General features: G+C 58.4%; 5 protein-coding genes across 9 annotated transcripts in view; 2 read left to right on the top strand and 3 right to left on the bottom strand.

Annotated features, from left to right (window-relative positions):
* Positions 1-74: 74 nt before the first annotated feature.
* Positions 75-3,315, bottom strand: RPUSD4 (RNA pseudouridine synthase D4). The gene is made up of 7 exons (XM_052697217.1): positions 3,094-3,315; positions 2,872-3,025; positions 2,120-2,321; positions 1,505-1,598; positions 1,277-1,427; positions 944-1,041; positions 75-796 (listed from the first exon to the last, which is right to left on the bottom strand). The coding sequence occupies exons 1-7, from the start codon at positions 3,238-3,240 to the stop codon at positions 599-601; spliced, it is 1,044 nt and encodes a 347-aa protein (XP_052553177.1). The 5' UTR covers positions 3,241-3,315; the 3' UTR covers positions 75-598.
* Positions 3,316-3,568: 253 nt separating this feature from the next.
* On the bottom strand, positions 3,569-9,669 carry PUS3 (pseudouridine synthase 3). Of its 3 annotated transcripts, XM_052697211.1 has the most exons (6): positions 9,328-9,525; positions 6,755-7,189; positions 5,288-5,650; positions 5,082-5,152; positions 4,579-4,769; positions 3,569-3,990 (listed from the first exon to the last, which is right to left on the bottom strand). In XM_052697211.1, exons 1-6 carry the CDS (start codon positions 9,352-9,354, stop codon positions 3,758-3,760), a joined length of 1,320 nt encoding a protein of 439 aa, XP_052553171.1. In that variant the 5' UTR covers positions 9,355-9,525; the 3' UTR covers positions 3,569-3,757. The 3 variants fall into 3 exon arrangements, with proteins under 3 accessions (XP_052553171.1, XP_052553172.1, XP_052553170.1); XM_052697212.1 differs by having other exon boundaries at positions 3,572-3,990; positions 5,082-5,650; XM_052697210.1 differs by lacking the exon at positions 9,328-9,525 and adding an exon at positions 9,567-9,669 and having other exon boundaries at positions 3,577-3,990; positions 5,082-5,650.
* Positions 4,587-9,351, top strand: HYLS1 (HYLS1 centriolar and ciliogenesis associated). Its single transcript, XM_052697218.1, has 2 exons — positions 4,587-4,672; positions 8,162-9,351. The coding sequence occupies exon 2, from the start codon at positions 8,186-8,188 to the stop codon at positions 9,023-9,025; it is 840 nt and encodes a 279-aa protein (XP_052553178.1). The 5' UTR covers positions 4,587-4,672; positions 8,162-8,185; the 3' UTR covers positions 9,026-9,351.
* Positions 9,670-10,774: 1,105 nt separating the features above from the next.
* Positions 10,775-15,324, top strand: VSIG10L2 (V-set and immunoglobulin domain containing 10 like 2). Its single transcript, XM_052697377.1, has 10 exons — positions 10,775-10,829; positions 10,912-11,259; positions 11,662-11,946; positions 12,416-12,691; positions 12,832-13,122; positions 13,324-13,968; positions 14,049-14,351; positions 14,684-14,806; positions 14,879-14,903; positions 14,981-15,324. The coding sequence occupies exons 1-10, from the start codon at positions 10,775-10,777 to the stop codon at positions 15,198-15,200; spliced, it is 2,571 nt and encodes an 856-aa protein (XP_052553337.1). The 3' UTR covers positions 15,201-15,324.
* Positions 15,325-15,933: 609 nt separating this feature from the next.
* Positions 15,934-22,499, bottom strand: part of CDON (cell adhesion associated, oncogene regulated) — a 39,911-nt gene continuing 33,345 nt past the window's right edge. Inside the window, exons 17-19 of one of the 3 annotated variants that reach the window (XM_052697257.1) lie at positions 21,960-22,036; positions 18,399-18,649; positions 15,934-17,851 (exon numbers count right to left, since the gene is read on the bottom strand). In XM_052697257.1, the coding sequence (XP_052553217.1) occupies positions 17,703-17,851; positions 18,399-18,649; positions 21,960-22,036 (477 nt within the window). In that variant the 3' untranslated portion in view covers positions 15,934-17,702. Of the gene's footprint in view, positions 17,852-18,398; positions 18,650-20,364; positions 21,727-21,959; positions 22,037-22,499 lie in introns of those variants that run through there. The other 2 variants (XM_052697258.1, XM_052697259.1) reach the window with 2 other exon arrangements.

The raw sequence follows: 22,499 nt of genomic DNA, 5'->3' as shown, positions 1-22,499 counted from the left end.
GCTCTGGGCAGCCTCTCAACACAGCCAGAACTCAGAGCTGCTGCCAAATTTCACTTTTTCTGTGTTGTTTTGGGTTTTTGGTTGTTGTTTTTTTTTTTTTTCCAGACAAAGGCAGTCTCCAAATTTGAGTGCCAGGATGTAAGATAGTACAGAAGGGCTGAGGCAAGGAAGCCCTGAACCGACTTGCATTACACTCAGAGGTGTTCAAACGTGCCCAGGCACTGAGGTCCACCTGTCCTGACCACGGAGAGCCACACAACCTTCACCTTTGCAGAAATGGATTCTTTATTGGACAGGGACAAGTTCAGAGCACAGACTGGTCGATGCCCAGTTTCCACCCAGTCTCATCACTATAAACAAGAGTGCACCCACCACACTTTCTGCTCCAGATCAGGTACGGACTGTGGACAAGAAGTGCACAGAAGTTAAGCCAGCAACTCCATTACCCGAAGGCAAGGTGTCTCCCAAGTAGCAGAACACAAACCTCATCACGTCACTTGCTGTGAGTGAAACAGCAGTGCAGCACAGCTGGATCCGGCACTATCACGTGCCAGAAGTATGGAGACACAAAGGATCAGTCCTGTTGACAAGCCTCGGCCTACTCCATAGCAATGTCCAGCTCCAGCTTCCTCAGCGCCCTGTGGAAGAAGCTGGGTGGCTCACACACAAGGTCTATCTGCTTGCTCCCACTGGTGCCCATCGGCAGGGAGAGGCGGTAGGCATGGAGATGCAGGGGGAGGTGGCGAGACTTGCTCTGCTGCAGCTTCAACCTCTTCAGAGTTATTTCAGGAAGCTTCTGCATTGAGGACAGAGTGGTGTGAGGACAGCCCTAACACCCTCTTCCATAACCCCGTGTCAGCAGTCTGGTCTCAGAATCCCAGTGTGCGCCACCAAGCAGCTGGTGCCTTCTCTGCCCTGCTCCATGGCACCGTATCTGCCTTACCTGTGGTGCCAGCTTGCTCCAGTGCGAGTATTTGTGATCCCCTAGGATGGGGCACCCCAATCCATAGGCCAGGTGAACCCGGAGCTGGTGCTTCACTCCTGAGATGAGGAAGGAGAAAAGGAAAAACATCACATCAGTCACACTGGGCATCAGGTCTTCGCTCACTACCCACCCAAAGCACCCTCATGCCAGGTAACCTTGTGCTGAGAGCCCTGGCAGCGAAACAGCACCGGTTCCCAGAGCCTTGGCCATATCCTACAGCTTGTTCCTCCCTCCAGGACTGCTCCTGGCTGTACAGAAGACACAGCACAGAAACACCTGGCTGAGCCTCACCTGTGATGGGCTGGAGCTCCAGCAGAGAGCAGGCAGACGAGCCAGCCAGAACGCGATACCGCGTCACAGCGCTTTCAGCATTGCGGTTCTTGCGGATTTTGAGCACCTTTCCATCCTCAGGAGACATGCGGTAGTTTGGGGCCAGCGTCATCTGAGCCACAGCGAGAGGATGAGCCCAGGAGAAGGGGAAACCAGCCCCAAACTGAGACTGAGAGGATACTTGCTCACCTTGTAATGAGGTTGGTGGCTCTGCACCTCCCTCTCCACCATGGGGATTTCCACAATGCCCTCAGCAGGGTCTGGGCTCCCCACGCTAATTGCCCTGCAAAGCAAAAGCAGAGGTCTGCATGACGCTGCTGCAGCCCTTTGCACATCCAGCAGGATAGAAACTCTCCCTCACCTCTCACTTTTCTCCCCAGGAGAGACCCCCGAACCTGGAACTCAAGCATTCATAGTCACGCAGACAGTGGGATCGAGTGTACTCTCACCAAGTGTGCCAATGGCATCAACCTGAGTGGTGCAGTTGGTTCAAGGTCAGGTTGAATGGGGCCTTAGGCAACCTGATCTGGTGGATGGCAATCCTGCCCGTGATCTGTAATGTCCCTTCCAACCTAAACCATTGTAATATTCTATGATCAAACATCCACCACTTCCCAGAGTTCCACATCCCCATATCTGCACACTCGTGACACTTTGCTGCCTGTCAAAGATACTTTTGGGCTCTGGCCAGTCTGATCTACTGGTTGGCGACCCTGCTTAAGGCAGAGGAGTTGAACTCAGTGATCCCCTCAGTCCCTTCCAAACTAAGCCCTTCTATGATTTTTCTTCCAAAACCTTTCCTACCAGTATATCTTTTCCACCTGGCGAGTTTTGAAGAGGAGCCGGATCCTGTCTGCTGCCTCCCTGCTCCGTGCCAACACCATCAAACCCGTTGTCTCCTTGTCCAGCCGATGGCACAGGTGCAGTGGTTCAGCTTTCATGTTTGTCAGCATCTTGGCCAAAATTGGCAGCACATCAGCAATACAGTTCTTGACCCCAGGGCCACCTGCAAAACCCAGACAGGCATTCACATCCCTGTTAACTTTAATGCAATACAAAGGGACACGGCAGGATTTCCCCACCCTTGCTCCCCTGAGCCTCCTCTAAATTAAACAATCTCAGTTCCCTCAGTCACTCCCTGTAAGATTTGCACTCCAGACCCTCAACAGCTCTGCTGCCCTTCTCTGAACGAGCTCCAGAGCCCCCACGCCTGTGTTGCAGTGAGAAACCCAACACCGAACGCAGCACTCGAGGTGTAGCTGCACCAGCGCTGTGTAGAGAGGCACAATCACCTGCTCCTGCTGGCTGCACATTTCTGATACAAGCCAGGATGCCACTGGCCTTCTTGGCCAGCTGGGCACACTGCTGGCTCACATTCACCTGGCCATCAGCTACGCTCCCAGATCCTTTTCTTCTTTGCAGCTCTGCACTCTGCCCCACACCCGTAGCATTACAAGGCGTTATTGTGAGCGGGCGCTCGGTCTCGCTGAATCTCGTCCCATCGGCCCCAGCCCGCCAGAGCAGTAAGAAGCAACGGGGAACCGCCGGCCCCTCACCGTGCACTGGCAGCCCGTAGGGCTTGTTGAGCACCACCAGCTCCTCGTCCTGGTACACGGCTCGCTGCCGGAGCGCCTTGGCCAGCACGTTGTGGTGCACCCGCTGCAGCGCGGCCAGCTGCCGGGCCCGCCTCCGCGCCGGCTCCGCGGCCACCTGGAGGAACGAGAAGCTGATGGAGGCGACCGGACCCACGCCAGGAGCCAGCGCCCGGCCGCGCTCACCTCTCGCTCCACCTCCTTCTTCTTCCTCTCCTCGCTCCGCTTCGCCCGCAGTCGCTCCGCCAGCTCCTGGGCCCGCACCGCTCCTGCCGCCGTTCGTCCCAAGGGCTCTCCCGGCAGCCGCCACAGTCGCCCACTGAGCGCCGCCATTTTGCCGGCCCTCCTCCGCTCCTCCCCTTCCGCTCGCCGGAGGGCGGGGCCTCAGCCCAGCGCCCAATGGAAAGGGCGGAGGGAGACGAGCGACAGCATCGCCCGCCACTAGGAGAGGTCGAGGTAGGCCTTCAGCCCAGGCACCCAATAGGAAGGCAGAGGGAGACGAGCGACAGCAGCGACCACCTATAGGAAGCACACAGGTGCCCCGCCCCGCCCGGCAGTTTGAAGGAGAGCGGCGGTTGGGAACCGGCCACGGCCGCGGCGCGAGGAGGGAGCGGGTGAGCAGCTCGCGGGTACCGGCCGGAACCGCGCCGCGCTCGCGTCGTGCAGCGCTCACGTCGCGTCTCGCTTCGTCGTGTCCCGCTTCGTCGTGCCCCGGCAGCCCTCGGTGCCCCAGGCCCGGCCCCGCGCTGCCCCCCCGCAGGCCGTAACGCAGCACCGCTATTCTTAAAGCCAATTTATAAAAATCGCGAGGAAACGCGTTTAAAACCAAACCCGCGCAAAAGGCGGCCCTTCAGGAGCCCCCCCCCAGCCCCTCCCCCGTGCGCAGCCGTTTGGCCGCCCGCTCGGCCTGGCCGCGGCCCCTGCGCAGGCACTGCTGGATGCGGGACTCCAGCCCCTCGCACCGCGGCCGCTCCAGCAGCGGCTTGTAGGCGCGAGCGCGGACGCCTTCCACAAAGCTGCTGGCCTGGTTGTGCACCGGAGGCTTCAGGTCTCCCCAGAGCACAGGGGCGGCGTTCCCTGGGTCTGTAAAAGAAATAACAACGCACGGCATTCTCCTCAGACCCGTGGTTGGACGGGAACGCTGCTGGGAAAGGCTGGAGGGTTGGGGTGAATGGAGCTAAATCCAGCTGCTGACCCGTCACCAATGGCTCCCCGTGGGTCCGTGCTGGGGCCAGCCCTGTTCTGTATCTTTGTAGATGATCTGGACAAGGGAATTGAGTGCAACCTCAGTAAGCCTGCAGATGACCCCAAGTTGGGAGGAAGCGTCAGTCTGCCTGGTGTAGGAAGGGGCTACAGAGGGATCTGGCCAGGCTGACGGATGGGCTGAGGCCAATGGAACAATGAAATGGGCTCAGGTTGGATATTAGGAAAAATTTCTTTGCAGAAAGGCTGGTGAGATATTGGAACAGGTTGTCCAGGGATGGTGGAGTCATCAGCCCTGAAGGTGTTCAGAAATGCACAGATGTGGCACTGAGGGACATGGTTAGTGGGCATGGTGGGGTTGGATTCCATGATCTTAAGAAGTCTTTTCCAACCTTAATGATTCTATGAACAACGCTTTCAACAACGTTTGGTTACCTACTTGTTTGGAACAGTTCTGCCATCTCTTACCTTTTCCTGCAGCCACGGGAGCAGCGTCCAGACCTCGTAACATGTTGTGCAGCACTTGAGTCTTGACGGCGTAGCTGGCCCAGAGCTGCTGCAGGTGGGTAACGTTGAACTCCTGCACTTCCCGGTCATAATGCCACTGGATGTTCTCAAACTCACAGTCATACAGGACCAGGGGGAACTCCACAGCCATACTAGGAAAACGGAGAGGAGGCATTACGAACTGATGGTGAGGTGTTGAAGGCAGGCTAGAGAAGGGTTGTGATAGAAAAGGGTCACAGCATTCATGTAACAGCACAGCAGCCTGTCCATCTATCTGCTGATAACAGCGCTGCCTTTCAGAAAAATGCTTTTCTGAAGTAATTTTTACCAAAGACCAAGGGTTAAGACCATCAATAACTTGTCCAGGAGCACAGCGACAAGAAAATCAGATCCTTAAGGCTATCTCATGGAGACGTCAGCAGTTTGCTTTCTTGCTGTGCAGCCTGGGAGGTTGCTGCCCATACCTGTACTGTGGTTTTCGAGGGTTCTTCTCCACGTCCAGCAGCTCGTCGATGATCTCTGGGCCCTCCATCCTCTGTCCGATCAGGAAGAGGATGGCCATCATGCAGCGCACTTGGTGGTAGAGGAACGCCTGTCCCGTCACCTCGAACTGGCACAGCCGGAAAGGGTCCCGCAGGCCACCTTCAGCTCCCCCATCCACCCACGTTACCTGGGCGCTGAGAATTGTTCTCTGGAAGTTGATGACGCCATTGGCCACGTCCATTTTGCAGAGGTTCCGGAAGTCGTGCGTCCCCACGTAGCGCTGGGCTGCAGCCTGCATGAGGGCCACGTCCAGGCCTGCGCAGGGGAAGAAGTAGCGGTAGGTCCTCTTGAGACAGCTGAACCGGGCGCTGAAGTCTGGCTCCACGGGCGCCCAGGCCAGCACACGGATGTCAGGTGGGAGCACCCTGTTCAGGATGTGGGTGTAGCGCAGCTCTTCCTCGGGTTTACTGCTTCTGCCCTCCGAGTCACCCGGGCAGCCATTTAGTTTCCTTTCCTCCGAGAGGTTTGAGCGAAGATCTAGGGAAATCACCTGCAAAATTGTGAACGCTGGGATTAGGTGGTGGATGGGCGTAGTCAGTGTGTAAAGCCAAGTCTTCCTACACCTCTGCTTTGCATTTTGAAATGAACTCAGGATCTCCTACAGAGGAAGGTATCTTAAATTGGTCTCTTACCACTCCTTCCTGTGGGTAAAACTGCAAGTGCTTCTGCTGAGCTTCCTAGCAGATGCTATAGATTCCTTTAATAAAACAGAAAAAGTTGCAAACTGCCTACACAGCACGGTCTCTAAATGGCTTCAGTCTGCAGGATACACATGTGCTTTTTAAAACAAAAAAAAAAAAACAAAAAAAACCCTGGAGTTCATAACTTGAACCCATTAACAGCTCAATAGGCTTGAAATTGTGGTATGGAAACAAGTGAATTACCACTGCAAGTCCATGAGCATATCTAACCGTGCAAGCAGAGGTGGCCCACACCCTTACTTTGTATGGTTTGCTTCCTGAACTAGAGCAAGTGAGTGATGCAGGCTAAAACCAGCCCTTGCATGGCAAAAGCTGGGCAGGCCTGCTCCCTGAGCACAAGTGGGAAGGGAAGAGGAGGAAAGCAAAGCCATCATAAGGATCTGTGAGGAGGCTGAGCTTTCCTGATGGTTCCCTGCCACTGTGTGGGCCAGCTGCTCCTCCTCCTCCAGCTCCCACTCCCACACTCTCTTCCCTGGCTGTTGCTCTCCTCAGACCTTTACACACAAGGACTCAGCTTTCTCACTCTGTGGGAAGCATTCCAGTCATTCTGCTGGGCTGCTGAGTTAAGGCAGATGAGAGGGGTCTGCCAAGCACTGCAGTTGGCACAAGAAGAGCAATATCTTAATAGGCAGAGGAAGGGGCAGCTCCCCTTTCTGGCGTCTCTGAGTTGAACTGGCAACTGACCCAACTCAGGAAATGGCAGCCTGAAATGCATTTCATCCTCTCCAAACAGCTCCAGTAAACAATTAGTGTCTGAAAAAGCTTTTAAAAAACAGATTCAACCTGCACTGTCACACAGTGAGCACTTGGCTCGTTGTCATTGACCAGTAACCCCACGAGATCTGCATCCTGAGTTCTACCACCCCCAGTGGAACCCGTAAACCCATCCTGACCTGTCCAAAGGCACTGACTCCTTTGTCTGTCCGCCCACAGCGGTGATAGTTGGAGGTCTGCCTGCTATCTACCAGCCGTGTCTTCTGCAGGGCTTCAAACAGCTTCTCTTCAATCGTGTTGCTGGTGTTCTCCTGGCTGGCAAAGCCTTGGTACCCCCAGCCGAGGTAGGCGATCCTCAGAGCCACGTGTCTGCGGCCGTGGGCACTGAAATCAAATGGCCGCTGCTGCTGCTTCTTGGATTTCCTGGAGGTTGAAGGGGTGTCCTTCACTGCAGTGCCCTCCTTGCCCTCTGACAGCTTCTCCTGCAGCTGCTTCACCTCCTCCTCCAGGTCCTGCACCCTCCTCAGGAGCTGTTCTCGATCTGTGGCCCAGCTCCCGTTGGCCATACTGAGTCTCTTGGAGTCTTTAGTTGGTGGCTGGCAGCTCCTCAGGGCCTGCAAAAAAAGGAGGAAATCTGTGTTTCTACCTTTTTCTGCCTCTGCAGAATTGTTACCTGTACAATAATTCTTTGGCTTCTTTTTAATCCCTCACTGTACCCAGAAGCACACAGTAACTGTCAAGGGGGCTTGGCTGGGATGATACACTTTGACTCCAGGCTGCAAATCTCTAGTGCTTTGAATCACACATCTTCCCCCAGCCACCGCTGTCAGCAGCTCGGCGCTGGCAGCCCAGCACGGCGGCAGCTCATTCCCACATTTCCTGTGCAGAGCTGTCATGGAGCGGTTCCCATTCTCGCTGTGTTCAGCAAGCATCAACACTTCAGACAGCACCTGCTAACAGCTACCAGTCATCCCGCAGCACCATCTGCTCAAACGTTTCGTAATGGCATCACTGCCACACAGTTAGAACTTGCATTTCTAAACCCGTTTGATGGCATAAAGATAGCCCCAAACCTGCAGGCTTCAGTGGGAACACTGTCCACATCCCTTTTGCAGCCAATCCTTCTGCCTTACCTCAATCACACAACTCAGCCTGAAGCTTTGCCTTTAGGCTATGATAGCCAGTCTCTAAACAAACACTTCTTCCTTGTCTATAAATAAAAACACCCTTTCTTTGATGTCTTTAGTCACAACTAGGAACCGTGTTTTTGAGAGAACATACTGGTTTCACAAGGGGAAAATCATCAGTATATCTGCCCAAGGCTCACAGTCACAGAGTGTACTCAGTCCAGCCTGCACTCATCCATCCTTTCATCGAACCTTCACATGCAGTGCAATGCAATTTATGTGCCACGTACAACGTTGTACATGGTTGTCTACAGACTCCTCTCTGGTTTGATGGAGCCTGAATCAGCACCACAAACCTGAGAAGTTTCAGGGCGGCAAAGAGCCAGAGCCAGCCTTCACAGAGCCCCCTTCAGCCAACTCGAATGCACTGCAAGATATTAACCAAATCTCTTTTTGCAGGGTCCAGCCAGCTCAGCAGAAACCATGGAGAACAGGCTGGAAGCAGACAGGCATTCAGGTGCTGCTCTGAGTGATGAGGAGCTGGAAGGAGGCAGCGAGAGCCGCGGAGCAGAAGGGGCACCTCTGTGCTGCAGTGCCTACACTGCTCCCACAGGGCTGCAGCCAGCCCGACCTCCATCCGAAGGGTTCCCCTGCGCAGAGCCCAGTGCTGCCCCATGCTGCCCCAGGGGCTCGAGGAGGCAGGTGATGAAGAGGAAGGTGCTGAGGCGGAGACCTGATGGAGGAGTCCAGGTCTGTGACGAATCGGTCACCAACCTGCTGGAGAGCATGGCCACGTGGAATCTGACACAGAAAATGCTTCAGCTGAGCACCACTCCAGATGACAGCCTCTCCGAGGGGGAAATGGAAATGAACAACAGTTTTTTCCAGGAGTTCCCCCCAGAGCCTTCCTATCAACATCAGGGCGCCGAGTGTGAGCCTCCTTTCCTTCTCAGGGTTGTGCAGAGCCAGAGCCCTCCCGCCTCTCACTGCACAGCCACCGCGCTGCAGCCCAAGTCCTTCATTCCCCCCAGGCTGGAGGCGCTGCGTCAAAACCGCAGCAAAAGCGACCGAGTGGCCAAATATTTTGAGTACAAGCGGGAGTGGGAGCGGTTCCCTGTGCCGGGTGAGGACAAGCACAGGGACGTGCGCCGCAGCATTCAGGGGCGGATGCTCACACAGCACAGCCAGCCCAGCAAACCGCAGCACACCTACGTCCCCAACACCTACACGGTGCCCACGGACAAGAAGAGGGCAGCCCTGCGCTGGGAGGTGCGCTGGGACCTGGCGAACGGCCTCATCCCCAGGAAAAACGCCCCGCTCTGACGTCATCCTGGATGCTCTCCTCTCCCATCCAGGACTCAGCTACTCCGGAAATCTTTCTGTTTATATAAGCGTGTAGGCTGCAGTGCAAAACTTCACCCAGCTCCCCAGGTTATTGGATTTCGGACATCCTTACTTCGCTACTACACTGTTAGAAAGCTTCACTCTGAGTCGCTGCTGGAAAGCCGAGGAAGCAGACAGGGAAAAGCCACTCAAACTCCATAACGATTTACGTTGAAATGCTGCTGCTCCCCCGGACGGGGGGCTGCGCGAGCTGTGTGATGTGAGGCAACTCGGCCACGTACTTCAATAAAGCGTGCAACAAGGCGCATCGGAGTCGTGCGGTTAAATGGAACCCACGTGGCGCGGAGTCCTCCGGAACCGCCGCCCCGCCGCGCTCCGAGCGCCGCTTTTTCACCCCGTTTCTGACCGTCGCGGCGCGCATTGACACCGCCGTGCGGCGACTTCAGCTCCGGCTGGGATCGGAAGCGCCGACCCGAAGGCCCGAACCGCCCCCGCGCTGCCCCGCACCCCCCGCCCCTACCTGAGCCACCGCCGCCACTTCCGGTGCCGGTGCCGCTGCCCCGGAAGTGGTTGCCTCGCTGCGCGCCCGTCATGAATATTCACGAAGTGTTGAATATTCATGAACCAGTCTTTAAAGCCGCTGTTCAAATCCCATTGAGGCTCAGCCTAGGATTTAAAAATCCTCCCTTGTGGTTTTCCCTCGTGCAGGCAGTTCTCCCTTTGGTGCCGCGGAGACACGGGGGCGGCTCTGTCCCAAAAAGGGTTTTATTTCCCCGTTTCAGCCCACGGGCGCGCACGGCCCGCATCCCGCCCCGCCGCCAGGGGGCGCTGTCGGCCTTCGCTTTGCACGCAGCCGCCGCACGGCGCCCTCAGCCCCGCCCCGTCCGGCCGCGTTCCCACGGCGCGACCCAGCGGTGCAGGCGGGGGGTTCGGGTCTGGTGTGCGGGTGCTCTCTTAAATCAGCTGTTCAGGGCTGCCAAAACGCGTCTGAAAGCACAGAGCTCTTCTGTAGCACAAAGGGCAGCGGAACAAAGCAGGGCCCCATGCGTGGCGGCTGTCCCCAGGGGGGCTGTCCCACTCACACCGCCCCACCACGAACCCTCACCCAGGGCTGTGCTGCAGAAGTGGCACCAGGAAAAGTGCCAGGCCCCAACAAGCAAAGGCTGAGGGTGAATTCGGGAGAGATGAATAATAACTGATTGTGAGAGGAAAACTGGGGGGTGAACCTCCTTTTTTGAGGGGCGTTGCAGCTGCCCCATGGGTGCAGTGGGATGCAGCCCATCACGCACTGCAGAACCCCTTGCAGGGCAGCCCCGTCCCCTCCCGGCGCTGCCTTCCTGTGCCGCCATCAATGTTTCATGGCCTGCAGAGAGCAGGAGATGAAATATCAAACCCCGCTCAGTGCCACGCGTCTGCTGCATGTTCAAATCCACCGTTATTGGTACAAAGTGGGGTCGGGACTGGATTTACCTCTTGTAGTGAGAAAAACGGGAAGAGGGAAAGGTTGGCCACCAGTGGGGACATCCTGGAGGTGGGACAGGTGGCAACGGCACCGCTCGTGCTGTGAGTGCACCCATCCTCGTGCCTGGCACGGGGACAGCCAGATTGCAGCGGCATTGGGTTTCTGCTGTCATTTCATTAATAATTAAAGGTTAATCAGGGCCAATCCGGGGAAACCCGAGAGGAGGTCGGGTTGGGGAGCGCAGCGCAGCACAGGGGGCTCCCAGCATGGAGCGCTGGGGGGGGCCCTGGCTGCTCTGCCTGCTGCCGCTGATGGCGGTGGGTGAGTGCCGGGGGTCCCTCACGGCACGGAGGCACGGAGCCGCACCGCCGAGACGCGGCCAACGCAGCGCACCTCTCACCAGGTCAGCCGCTGGATGCCGGCTCTGCAGCCTATGAGGAGCGGACGGCGACGGGGATACGGGGCCGGGAGGTGGAGCTGAGCTGCGGGATGGCAGCGCCGGCCGTGGTCTTCTGGAGCTTCACGGCGATGGGGAGCGCGGGGCCGCCGCGGGCCGTGGCGGTGGGCTCAGGGCCGGAGGTGGTGGTGGCTCCTGGCGCGGGCGCGCTGGGCCGGGTCACGCTGCGCAACGGCACTCTGGAGCTGCGGGAGCTGCGGACGGCCGCCGCCGGGCGCTTCCTCTGCCAGGGGCTCTTCCCGGAGTGGGGCCGCCTCCGTGTGGGATACGCCGCCGTGATGCTGCGTGTGCTGGGTAAGGTCTCCCTCCTGCCAGTGATCTGCGCGGCTCCCCTCACCAACAGCCCGCGCTGCTGGCTGCTGCCAGACCATGAAGAGCCCCACTGGGCAGAGAAGTGCCCCATTAGCCAACACAACTCTGCACTCGGCAACATAGCAACCCACTGGCCAACCCCATTGCCGTCCCACCAGCCGCATAGCAGCTCGTTAGCCACCTCCTGTCTCCCTCCCTTGACCAACCTGGTGTCCCGCTAGCCAACATGTGCACTCACTCACTCATACACATTCACGCTAGTGAGCCCGCTAGCTGCAGAATGTGGGACAAGGAAAGGCCACAACTAGACAGGAAAGGAGGGATGCAGGGGCTCTGGGCAGGGGGCTGGTGGCTTTGGGGACACTCATGGCCCAGTACCCTCAGTACCTGTCTCAAAGCCCTTCGTGCGGTTGACGGCGGCGGCGGCGGCAGAGGGGACAGAGGTGGCCCTGACGTGCACCGTGCGGGAGGGGACGGCACCGCTCAGCTTCTCCTGGCAGCACCGGGAGCCCCACGGAAGACTCCTGGCAGCCCCCGTGGGGCTGGGAGGCTCCGGGGCAGAGCTGCTCCTGGCACCCGCCAACCGCAGCCACGCTGGCTGGTACGCCTGCACGGCCCGCAATGAGGTCAACAACCGCACCAGTGAACCCGTCTACCTCGACATCATCTGTGAGTGCCCCGGGGCATGGCTCTGCTTCCAGGGGGCCCTAAGGTGGGAGAGATTTTTCACCAGGCCGGGGCAGCCCCAAGGGTTAAGACACCACCGTGATGCAGGTATGGCCACCTGGGTGCCTCCGTGGCCACCAAGTGCCACATTGACCAGATGCACCAATGGCCATCATCCATCAACATCACAGTGCCTCTATGGCGAACAAGTACCTTGCCACCAAGGTGCATCTGTGGCCATCATTCACCACCATCATGGTTCTTCTATGGCTGGCAGAGTGCCACCAAGGCCACCGTTCCCTGTGGTCCATCCATGGGCACCACGCATCATAGCGTGTTCACAGCCACTGTCCTGCACCACCTCCAAGGAGGCTTCACGGGTCAGGTTTCCACCAGTGGGAGGATGTCCTGATTAGAGCTGCGTCCCCTCAGCAGTGGTGTCCCATGGCTAAAGGGCTCTGTGTCCCTGCAGACGGCCCTGACGAGCCAGCCATCAGCGTGGAGCCCTTCTCCCCAGAGCAGGGCAGCTTCTCCGCGGGCGAGCGGGAGGATGTGGTGCTGAGCTGCCTGGCGCCCTCCAACCCCCCCAGCCGTTACATCTGGCTGCACAATGGCTCCCAGGTGCACATTGGTCAGACCTTTGTCATGTCGGCCATTGCCCGGGGCCAGGCGGGCACCTACACCTGCCTGGCTGAGAACACCCACCTCCAAACCCGCACCCAGGCCACCATCGTCCTCACCGTATACTGTAAGTACTGTGGCCCTGGCCCGGCGTGGTGACAACACAGTGCCTGGTGAGGATGTGGGCGGGAAGTAGGTGATGGCACGATGGGGATGCTGGGGTGATGGCATGGGGGGCCACATGGTGACAACTCCACATCCACACAGATCCGCCGGCTGGGAGCCCCAGCTGCTCCGCTCTGGCCACTGCTGACCTGCAGGATGTGGCCCTGCGGTGCCGCTGGCTGGGGGGATTCCCTCCAGCCCGGCTGCGCTGGGTGGGCCCTAGGGAGGAGGAGGAGGAGGAGGAGGAGGAGGATGAAGAAGGGGCGGCGGGGCCCAGCTTTTCCATGGCCACCAGCATCGTGCCAGGGGCAGCCACAAGGAACGGCAGCTCCTTCGCCTGCGTGGCCGCACACCCTGCGCTGCGGGAGGGGGCTGTGTGCAGGACCACTCTGTGTGAGTGTGGACACATCCCCAAACTCCCACATCCCTAAATTGCTTTCCTTGAAGGGCCCTATCGCCCTTCAATCCACGTGCTACGGCTGCACTGCAGAGCACCCCAAAGTGAAGCTGTGTTGGCTGCCCCTTGCTACCCTGTACTTTTTGGGGACAAAGGTGGGCAGGAGACGGCTCACCCCACCACCTGTCCCTTCCCAGGGATCCCGGCAGGCAGCCCCACATGCATGGCCGCGGCCACCAAGCATGACGAATACGTGATGCTGCGGTGCCGCTGGGAGGGAGGCACGCCGCCGGCCACGCTGCGCTGGTGGGACGGCCGGGGCCGGGCGCTGGGCGTCCCCACACCATCAGCCACCGTCCTGGTGCTGAGCACCGATACCAGTCTGCGGGGCCAGGACTTCGTCTGCGTGGCCGCGCACCCACTGCGAGCCGCCAGCACCGAGTGCCGCCTCCGGCTGGGTAAGCGAGGTGGTCCCCGTGTGCTGTCCCCACTATCTTCGCGCCACGCCGGCCGGCGGCGTGCCACCAGCAGCCCCTCTCAATGCGCAGATGTCCCCGAGCTGGAGGTGGAGCGCGGCGAGGTGGCGGTGCTGGAGGGCGGCGAGGCACGGCTGGCGTGCCGGCAGCGCGGCGGCACCGAGCTGGGTGCCGAGATGGGCTGGTACGACCCGCAGGAGCGTGAGGTGCCGGCGGGCACCACCAAGTACCGGCTGGAGCGCGGCGGGGCGTGGGCCAACCTCACCGTGCGCGATGCCGAGTGGCCGCAGGACGGTGGCACGTACCGCTGTGCCGCCGCCAACAGCGTGGGCACCGCCAGCCTCCCCGTCCGCCTCCGCGTGGATCGTGAGTCCCAGGGGCGGTGGCACGCATCCCCGTGCTGGGCGGGGAGGCGAGCCGTCCCACGGAGCGCCGTCTCGCCGCAGGGTACCCGGCCCCTCCCAACGTCACCATCAGCAAGCTGCGGTACACGCGGGCGCGCACCGAGGTGCGGCTGCAGTGGCGGACGCAGGGCGCGGGCAACCTGACCGGCTTCGTGGTGCAGCGGCGGCCGGCCAAGAAGCCCCAGCGCCGCGTGCCGGGCCCTTGGGAAACGGCCGCAGGAGACATCGAGCCGCACTCCCGCGACCGGCGCCTGGGGGGGCTCGACCCCCGCGTGGTCTATGCCTTCCGCGTCCTGGCTGTCAACCACCGCACGGCCGGGCACCCCTCCGAGGTGCAGACGCCAGGTGAAGCGGGCACGGGACAGCATGCCGTGCTCCTCCGGCATCCCTGGGTGGTGCCAGGCGTCGGCAGGGGCTACAGAACACCCCGGGGCTGACTGCCTGTAGGCAGAGCAGGGAGTGAGTAGAGAAAGGCAGAGCTGCACCCCAGCGCGAGCAGCCATCAGTAGGTTTCAGAGCAAACGAGTGCAGGCTTCTATCCTCCTCCTCCGTTTGTGCCAGGGATGCCCATGCTCCCCGAGCTCCCTTCTCCCCTGGTATCTCTGCACCATCCTGGCTGCTCCTCACCTCCTCACCTCCCCCTTCCCAACGGCTCGATTTGCACCGCTCTCTTCCAGCTGAGCCGCCCTTCGAGGCGCTCCCGGCCGTGATGGGGGCAGCAGTGATGGGGATGCTGGTGGCCACTTCCATGTCTCTGCTGGCTGTGCACTACATCGCTCACCATCGGGACCGCCTGCCACGTGAGTGTCGGGGGCTCGGCTGGGTGGTGAAACCCCAACACCCCCATCCGATGTCCGTCTGTCCGTCTGTAGGGCTGCACGAGCTGCTGTTCCGCATGTGAGTGCCCCAAACCTCACCACGCACCCAGCCCTCTCCTGCATCTCGTTGCTCACCTGAGAGCCCCATACCCCCAGGGCCGGCCCTGATGCCCCACAGCTTGCTGAGGATGCCAACGTGGCCGTGAGCACGGAGGATGGAGAAGGACAGGGACAGGAGGAGCCGGGTGGCCTCAGCACAGCAGCCATGGAAGGTAGAGAGTGGACAGAGCCACCGGCATGGTGGTACAGCCTGGTGCCACTGAGGCTCTCCATCCCGTCCCATTGCAGAAGAGCCACGCTCAGCCCCACCAGTTGACCCTGTGGATGATGCACCGGCAGATGTCAGCATCACGGTGACAGCCATGCCTTGAGCATGGCACACTCCTGAGACACCCCTCCTCACTGCTGCTGTTCCTGGGGGATGAGAGCTGGGATGTGGCAACAGCACCCCTGGGACAGCCCCATCCTCCTGCGTTGTGCTGTACCCCACTGCTTCCTTTGCCTCAATAAAGGCTGCAAGAGAGCAGACGCAGAGGGGATCTTTTTCCACAGAGCCTCAGTCTTGGTGGAGAGGGAGCAGAAGGGCTGCAAACCCAGGGATGGGGACCCTGGGAGGTGAGGGTGAAGCTGTGGAATTCTCAGCCTTTACCCTTTATGTGGAAAGGGGCTTCACCCACAGGAAACGTCCCCACATCCCTCCTCCTGGCACCAGACTGTCATTAACCCGTGGCTGCTGGTGCTGGGCTGCAGATAAAGTGCCACAGAGGAAATCTTTTGGGCTGCTTTATAGTGTTCCAACATTGACTGCCAGCAAGCCAGGGCCCGGCTCTGCTGCTCTGCAGTGGGGAGAGATGCATCACTGCTCCCAGAGAGCGGGAGGAGCTGGGATGGTTGGGGAAGGGGAGATCTCTGCCTGGAGAGCACGGAGGAGGCGGCCCTCAGCTTTGGGTTTATGCAAGACAGGGGAGGTCCTGGTGCTGCCCTGCACCTCATGAACGATCTGCCCAACCTCAGCGCAGTGCCGCACGGCACCAATCACCACTCTGCCATCCCATCGAGCAGCAGCATTCACTTTAATATTAATCAAACCACCAAACAAAACAAAAAAACCAACACGCAACAACTACATCATTCCAACACATGTGCAATTCCCAAAGAAACGTTACATCTTCTTCGGAAAATAGAGTGTATTTACCCATCTGCCAACAAGCACTCATCTGGAGCTCAGCGCTGCGCAGCACTGCAGCAGCGATGCGTTCAGAGGTACACGGAGGAACACAGAGAGGTTTGTCCATTTGTTTTTTCTCTAAAGGCCCAAAGATGAGGAGAAAAGGGGCTGATGCACACAGGGTTGTTGAACTCGGTGCTTGGGAAAAGCAGGGAGCTGCAAGGCGCCGGGAGCCCAGCAGAGCTCGCTGCTGGTTCTGGGAAGGAGAGGAGCGCTGCCAAAGCCACGGGAAGGATGGCGTTTGGGTGGACAAAGCAGAGCAGAGGGAGGAGCGGGGCCGTGCACGCAGCCTGAAGGCGGAGTGCTCCTGTGGGACCGGCAGGTTTGGAGTCGGGCACGTGGAGGTGGGAGCGTGCACCGAAACCCTACGGTGAAAGCAGAGCTCAGACACACTTTAAAATAAAATACAATAAATGGAAGACAAACACTTAAAACAGTGTCACTGACTATAAATAAAGCAGTCTGCAGAGGTGCTGCTAACAGAGCAGATCGCAGCCTCCCGCACCCATCGCTGCCCACGGCCCCGCTCCATCTGACACCAGAGCCGCTCCACCGGCCCGAGCTCACACCAGCATCCCGCGTTGGCATCAAGAAAGCAGAGCAGCAAATCCAGGGTAGGGTACTGCCCTCATGTGGTGCTTGTTGGCGCTTTGCCTCCCTCTGGCACGCGCTCAGTCTGGCAGACATGAGAACTAAAGCGTGCAGAGGGGAGAAACCACGTACACAGCATCACTGCCAGGCTCCGGGCATAAAGCATAACCAGAATCCTACCTGCACGGCAGCCCAGCTCCGAGCCAACGCGTTCTCACCAGGGCTCTATTTATAAAGCACAGAACACATTATTTTGTACCTCCGTGCCGTGCACAGAGCACACATTCAGCGGGGAACGGAGCTTCGGGCCGGGCAGGGCTCTGAGCTGCACCTGCAGCGCTCCGTCCCCCCCCAGCCCCTTCCTGCTCAGCCCGGGCTGCACGTGGAGCCGTGGGCAGCTGCAATGGCCATGAAGGCACCCAGCAGCCGGGGCTACGCGCTGCTTTTTGGAAAGAGTGCTTTGCGAGCACAGCTTCATTGCATTCACTCCGATTAAATGTGGAAGGAAAAAAAAAACAACCACCAAACAACCAAGGCTGCAGAGCCTCCACCTGCTGCACGGCACAGCACAGCACAGCACAGCACAGCACAGCACAGCACAGCACAGCACAGCACAGCACAGCACAGCACAGCACCGCTGAGCAGCGCCGATCCCCTTCTGCCCACTCCCAGCACGGTCTGCACGCAGCCCAACCCAGCGCAGCCCCGCGCCCAAAGCACCATCAGCCTCTCAGCAGCGCTCCTCTGCCGGCTCCACGAACACTCGCTGCGGTTTCCCATTGTTGTTCTTTATATTATTACCAATCTTTTCTTGTTATTATACACAGAACCAGGCTAGTTTCACGGTGCGTGGGAAAAAAAGGAATCTCAAGGCATAAATAATATAAAAAGGCAACCATTTAGGAACAAGATACATTCATATGACACTACTACAAAAAATAAATAGTGACTCTCTCTGTTATAATTAAGGCCCCTCCATCAGTCCCTCCAGCACTCCCCTCAGCTCTCCTGCAGCGGGGGCTGCCCAGACCCACGCAGTGTTGCAGTCCAGCCCGGTTTGTCCCTGCAGTCCTTGGGCACAGGCTGCAGAACCAGCGGGCTCCAGCTCAGAACGTGGTTTGGTGTTTCTGAGAGCGCACAGCTGTCACCTGCAAGGCAAGAGCAACGTGCTTTCAGCTCAACGGCCTCGTGAGCACAGGAAATTCAGGTTAGGGATCTTGGCAAAGCTTTCTGAGTGGGTTTACTCCCATAAGACCCTGAGGAAGCGTTGGGCAACAGCACAGCGCCTCGGCTCTACAAGCACACGGATGCTGCTATGCAGCAGGTTGGGATGACACGGCCCAGCCCCACCCGCATCCCTGAGCTGCCCTCCCCTGCAGCACAGCTTTAGGCCACCCAGATGCAGTAGGGAGCACGCAGTATCTCAGCCCCCGGGTCTGCACCGGGACCCCCTGTGTCTGCTTTGTGTACAGGCACCGCCAGCCAGCAGCAACCAGCCGCAGCGTGCCTGCAGGGTGAGCCCCAGTAGAGGCATCGGTGGAGAGGAGCACGCAGCTCCAGCACCACTTTTCTGCAGGTGGAACAGAGCCCTCTTTCCAACGACCAGCTCCTTTGCGAGCTTAATTACCAGTCTCTGTTTAATTAGGTGCCATTTCTGCAGCGTCCCCGCGCCGGGCGCCGCCCCCCCCGCCTCACCATCCGCGTACTCCAGGCAGAGCGGCCCGGCGCCGCCCCGGCAGCAGGGCTGTGGGCTGGGCGGCTGCTCGGCTGCCTCCACGCCGTCCTCCTCCACTCGCCCGCCGTGCTCGGGGATGCTGGAGGCCAAGCACATGGCGACCATGATGTGGCTCAGGGGCTTCATCTCCATGTCCTGCTGGTACGGAGCGACGATGGGCACGAGGGGCAGCGCGCTGCTGCTGAAAGTGCCGTTGGCCTTGGTGAAACACCTGAGAAGGTAAGCCACAACCACAGAGTATTAAGGTAGGAACAGACCTCCCAGATCACAAAGTCCAACCCCACCCCGTGCCCACTGCCCACGACCCTCAGTGCCACATCCCCACGGCTCTGCGACGCCCCAGGATGGTGACTTTCTTTCCCTGGGCAGCTGTGCAGTGCAGCGCTGCTCTTTGGAGGAGAGATTGTTCCTCGTTTCCAACATGAGTGGGATACCAGGAGTTGCTGTGAGCCCTGATCATCTGCACGTTTTCCCTTTCTACCACTCAACTTAGCATGAGAAACTGTGACTTTTAAGTACTTCACCATGTGTTATTTACTGTAGAGATCTTGCCAAGTGAGTTCTGAATGTATTTTTGGATCAATCCTAACATGAAGAGAAGGATCAAGCGTTTCTTCTCCCAACAGACAGCTGGAAACACTGCAAACATTTGCTCAGTTGCTTCCCCTGTCCGCTGTGACCCGACCATTGACTCGCAGGTCTCCACCAGGGCAGCCCCACACGGCGGCCTTTCACCACCAACAGAAAGAGCTCAGGTTTGAAACCCAAGCAGCAAACCAAAGTGCCTTGGAAAACAAATGCTGAAGTGTTATCAGAGTGGACGCAAACTACAAAAATCCATTCAGCACTATAAAGGCAAAATCCCGCGCGGTGCAGCTCAGATCGCGACCCCGTGAGACACACAGGGCTGTGAAATCAGAGTCAGACTGCGAAATGAATTGTTATAGCCAAGGTATTTAACCTTCCTCAGAAAGCAGCTCGAGACCTTAACGGACACCAGGCCACTGCAGCAGGCAGGGAAAATGCCTGCAGTGTCTGCAGCTCCACTAACAATGTGGACGCAGCGAACATTTATACAAGCAAATCCTATGCACGACAGCCCAAAATCACACTTCACAGTGGTTTTATAGAAAACCATAATTACCACAGAAGTAAAAGGTTCACTTGTATAGCTGCCATAGACCAGGAAAGCACCCCCAGCGCGCTCCCTGGTCGGGTACGCAGGGAGCGCGGAAGCAAGGAGCCCAGCACGCAGTGCAGTGCCGTCACCGTGCCCTTCTCACCTGCCTGCAGTGCTCTTGCGCCCGTCTGCCCGACCCCAGCACTGCCCCACGGACGGAGCACAGCTCTGTGTTACGTGTGAGCCCAGCACGACTCCCAGGCACTGAAGGGAAGATGAACAGGCTCCCAGCTCCACGCACAGATTATAAACCCATGTGCCAAACGGACACGACTCAGAGCTTTGCTGCCAAGCCTACATAGAACAGTCGCCTGCCCTGCTCCCGGCGAGGAGCCCGTCCATCTCAGCACACACTGCTGCTTACGGCTGCTTACTGCACTGCCCAGGTGCTGGCGCTCAGAGCTGGACCCACACAGCCCACGTGGGCTCCAAGCCCTCACCGTGTGCGGCCCTGCATGCTTACCCTACGACTGCTGGGAGGATCCCTTTCCACAGTGCTTCTTCCCCCCGCATAAGCTGAAGCGACGGCGCCCACCTGCAGCCAGCACAGAGCCACGAAGGCTGCAAAGAGCCCCCGGCCGTCCTGCTGTGCCCACTGACCCCGCAGTGCAGTCAGGGCAGGATGGAGCTCCTGCACGGCTCTCCCCGCTCCCCGCTCCGTCCTTCCGCCCTGAGCCGCCTCCAGATCATTATTCCAAGTACCAAAATACCACAAAAGCCACTGAAGAATCCACATGAAACACATCTGGGCTTCAAACAAATCCATTTATTAGTTTGCATTTCTTTCCACAGAGGTTTTGACTACACTCACTCATTATTTAAAGAATTCTTAGAGAAACCCATTTAAGATGTTTGGTTTGCATGTTTATGGGACTTTCTTTTTAAAGACACAGAGGTCAGTGCAGCGCTTTGTATTACTCCACTGGCTTGAATGGAGCTCCAAGACAGCAGGTCAGCTTTTTTAGCTTAAAAACCACATTCTGACGGAAACTGGCCATGGGCGTGCCCAGAGGGAGCAGCAATGGAAAATCTCTGCTGCAGAAAACACGCCTTGCGTCCATTCTCAGCTCTACAATCCTACCAGCCATCGTGCACAGCCCTCCAACCCGAAGGGCCGCTGCTCGGGATGTGTGCGCAGATCTGATGGAACACAGCGCCAAAGGGAACCGACAGGGAGCAGAACGCCTCAGAACCATCGAGGACCCAGGGAACATCAGAGCAAAAGCACCAGAGAACCGCAACAAAAAGAAATCTGCTTTGAACCCCGACGCAATCAGCACAAATCACGCTCGTCTCCCCGGCTTTGTCCACCACAGCAAAGGGGGCGCCCACAGCCCGGCAGCCCCCTCCTCTGGCAGAGCTCCACGAGCAAGAACCAAAGAGCAGAGGATTCCATTGCTGTAACACCGAACCCCTCCACGGTCTGTGCTGGAAGCGGCCGTGCTCACCAGCTCTAAAGCATGCTTGGATTTAAAAGGTCACTGCATGCCCAACCTCCAACAACACCGAGGCAAAGCCAGACCCACCCTGCTGCCCCCCATGTGCCCTCTGTGCCCCATCCCTCCGGGGCTGCAGCTGGAGGGGACAGTTTGTGGTTTGTGTCACACAGAGCAGGGCTGAGAAGTCAAAGTTCAGCCATTGCTGGAGTAACATCACAGTTGCGTGGGATGGAACTCATTCTCTCCTTTTTCTTAAGAAAAAAGAGTAATTAAGAATGTAAATATGCTTAAAACCGGGAAACAGGCTATTAATTACAGCGTAGCACATACAACCAGCCAGTTGCACACATCCCAGTCACTGCCATTGCTGCAGCCAGTTTGCAGTGACGGCCGCTCCGTCCCCATTGGTGTCACAGCTCTGCTCAGCGCAGCCCCTCCCCGCCCTGACACCACAGCCCCCCTCTGTGCCACTGCATCCCCCAGCACACAGCACCGCGGCTCTGGGACAGCCTTGGGGTGACCCCGATCCCTGCATGTCTGTAACGGGAGGATGAAGCATTTGATGCCATTTTGAGCTCTATTTTCAGAGGTAAAACCACAAAGATGAAGCATGCAAGTTTTCAGCCTTTGGGAACGGCTGAACTCCAGCTCAGCTCCTTTGGACGCGCACTGGAAGGTAAATGCCAGCTTTAATAAGAGAGAAAATTCAAAGTATGACTGACAAGACCCCAAATTTACCCCTCAACCTGTCCAGAACGTCGGACTTTCAGCCCTTAAATAGCCAGAGACCCCCTCAGAAGCCTGGAAGGCAGCATGTCCTCCAACGAGCGCCCAGCTCCCCACCACGGCACACAGCAGATCCCCTCCCCACAGACCCCCCCTGCTGTCCCCCCCCACGCTACCTGTTGTTGTTGCGGCAGTTCCTGCAGCTGATGCACTCTGGTTCCGCCTGGGGCAGCGCTGCGTGCAGCCCCCCGCCCTGCATGGAGACAGCGGTCAGCACAGCTGGCAGCAGCGCCTCAGAGCCCCCAGCCCCGCGCCCCGAGCCCCCAGCCCAGCCCTGCCCAGCCCTGGGCCGCATCCCAGCGCCGTAACACTGAGCCATTATACGGAGCCAAGGCGAGGGGCTGCCAGCGCGTGTCGGAGAGCAAAGTAAGCAACTGCAGCCTAGACAAGTATGCTGTAATTTCCCCGGTCTGTTTTCAGCTTCATACGCTCAGGTTTAATTTAATAAACACACTGTAAATATGTTTATTTTTAACGCCGATGACAGACATGAAAGCAAATTGCTGTTCGTTTGCGAGCTGCGCCGCTCGGGGAGACGGCACTAAATCTGCAGGGCTGATGTCACAGCACAAACCCATCCCAGCCTCCTGCAATTACCCTGATTAGATCACTGCACTTCGCTACACCGAGTTTTGAAACACTCGGTATTTGTACAG

This window comes from Tympanuchus pallidicinctus, unplaced genomic scaffold (assembly GCF_026119805.1).
Source record: "Tympanuchus pallidicinctus isolate F22 unplaced genomic scaffold, pur_lepc_1.0 scaffold30, whole genome shotgun sequence".
Lineage (NCBI taxonomy): Eukaryota > Metazoa > Chordata > Aves > Galliformes > Phasianidae > Tympanuchus > Tympanuchus pallidicinctus.
This window is presented reverse-complemented; position numbering and strand designations above follow the sequence as displayed.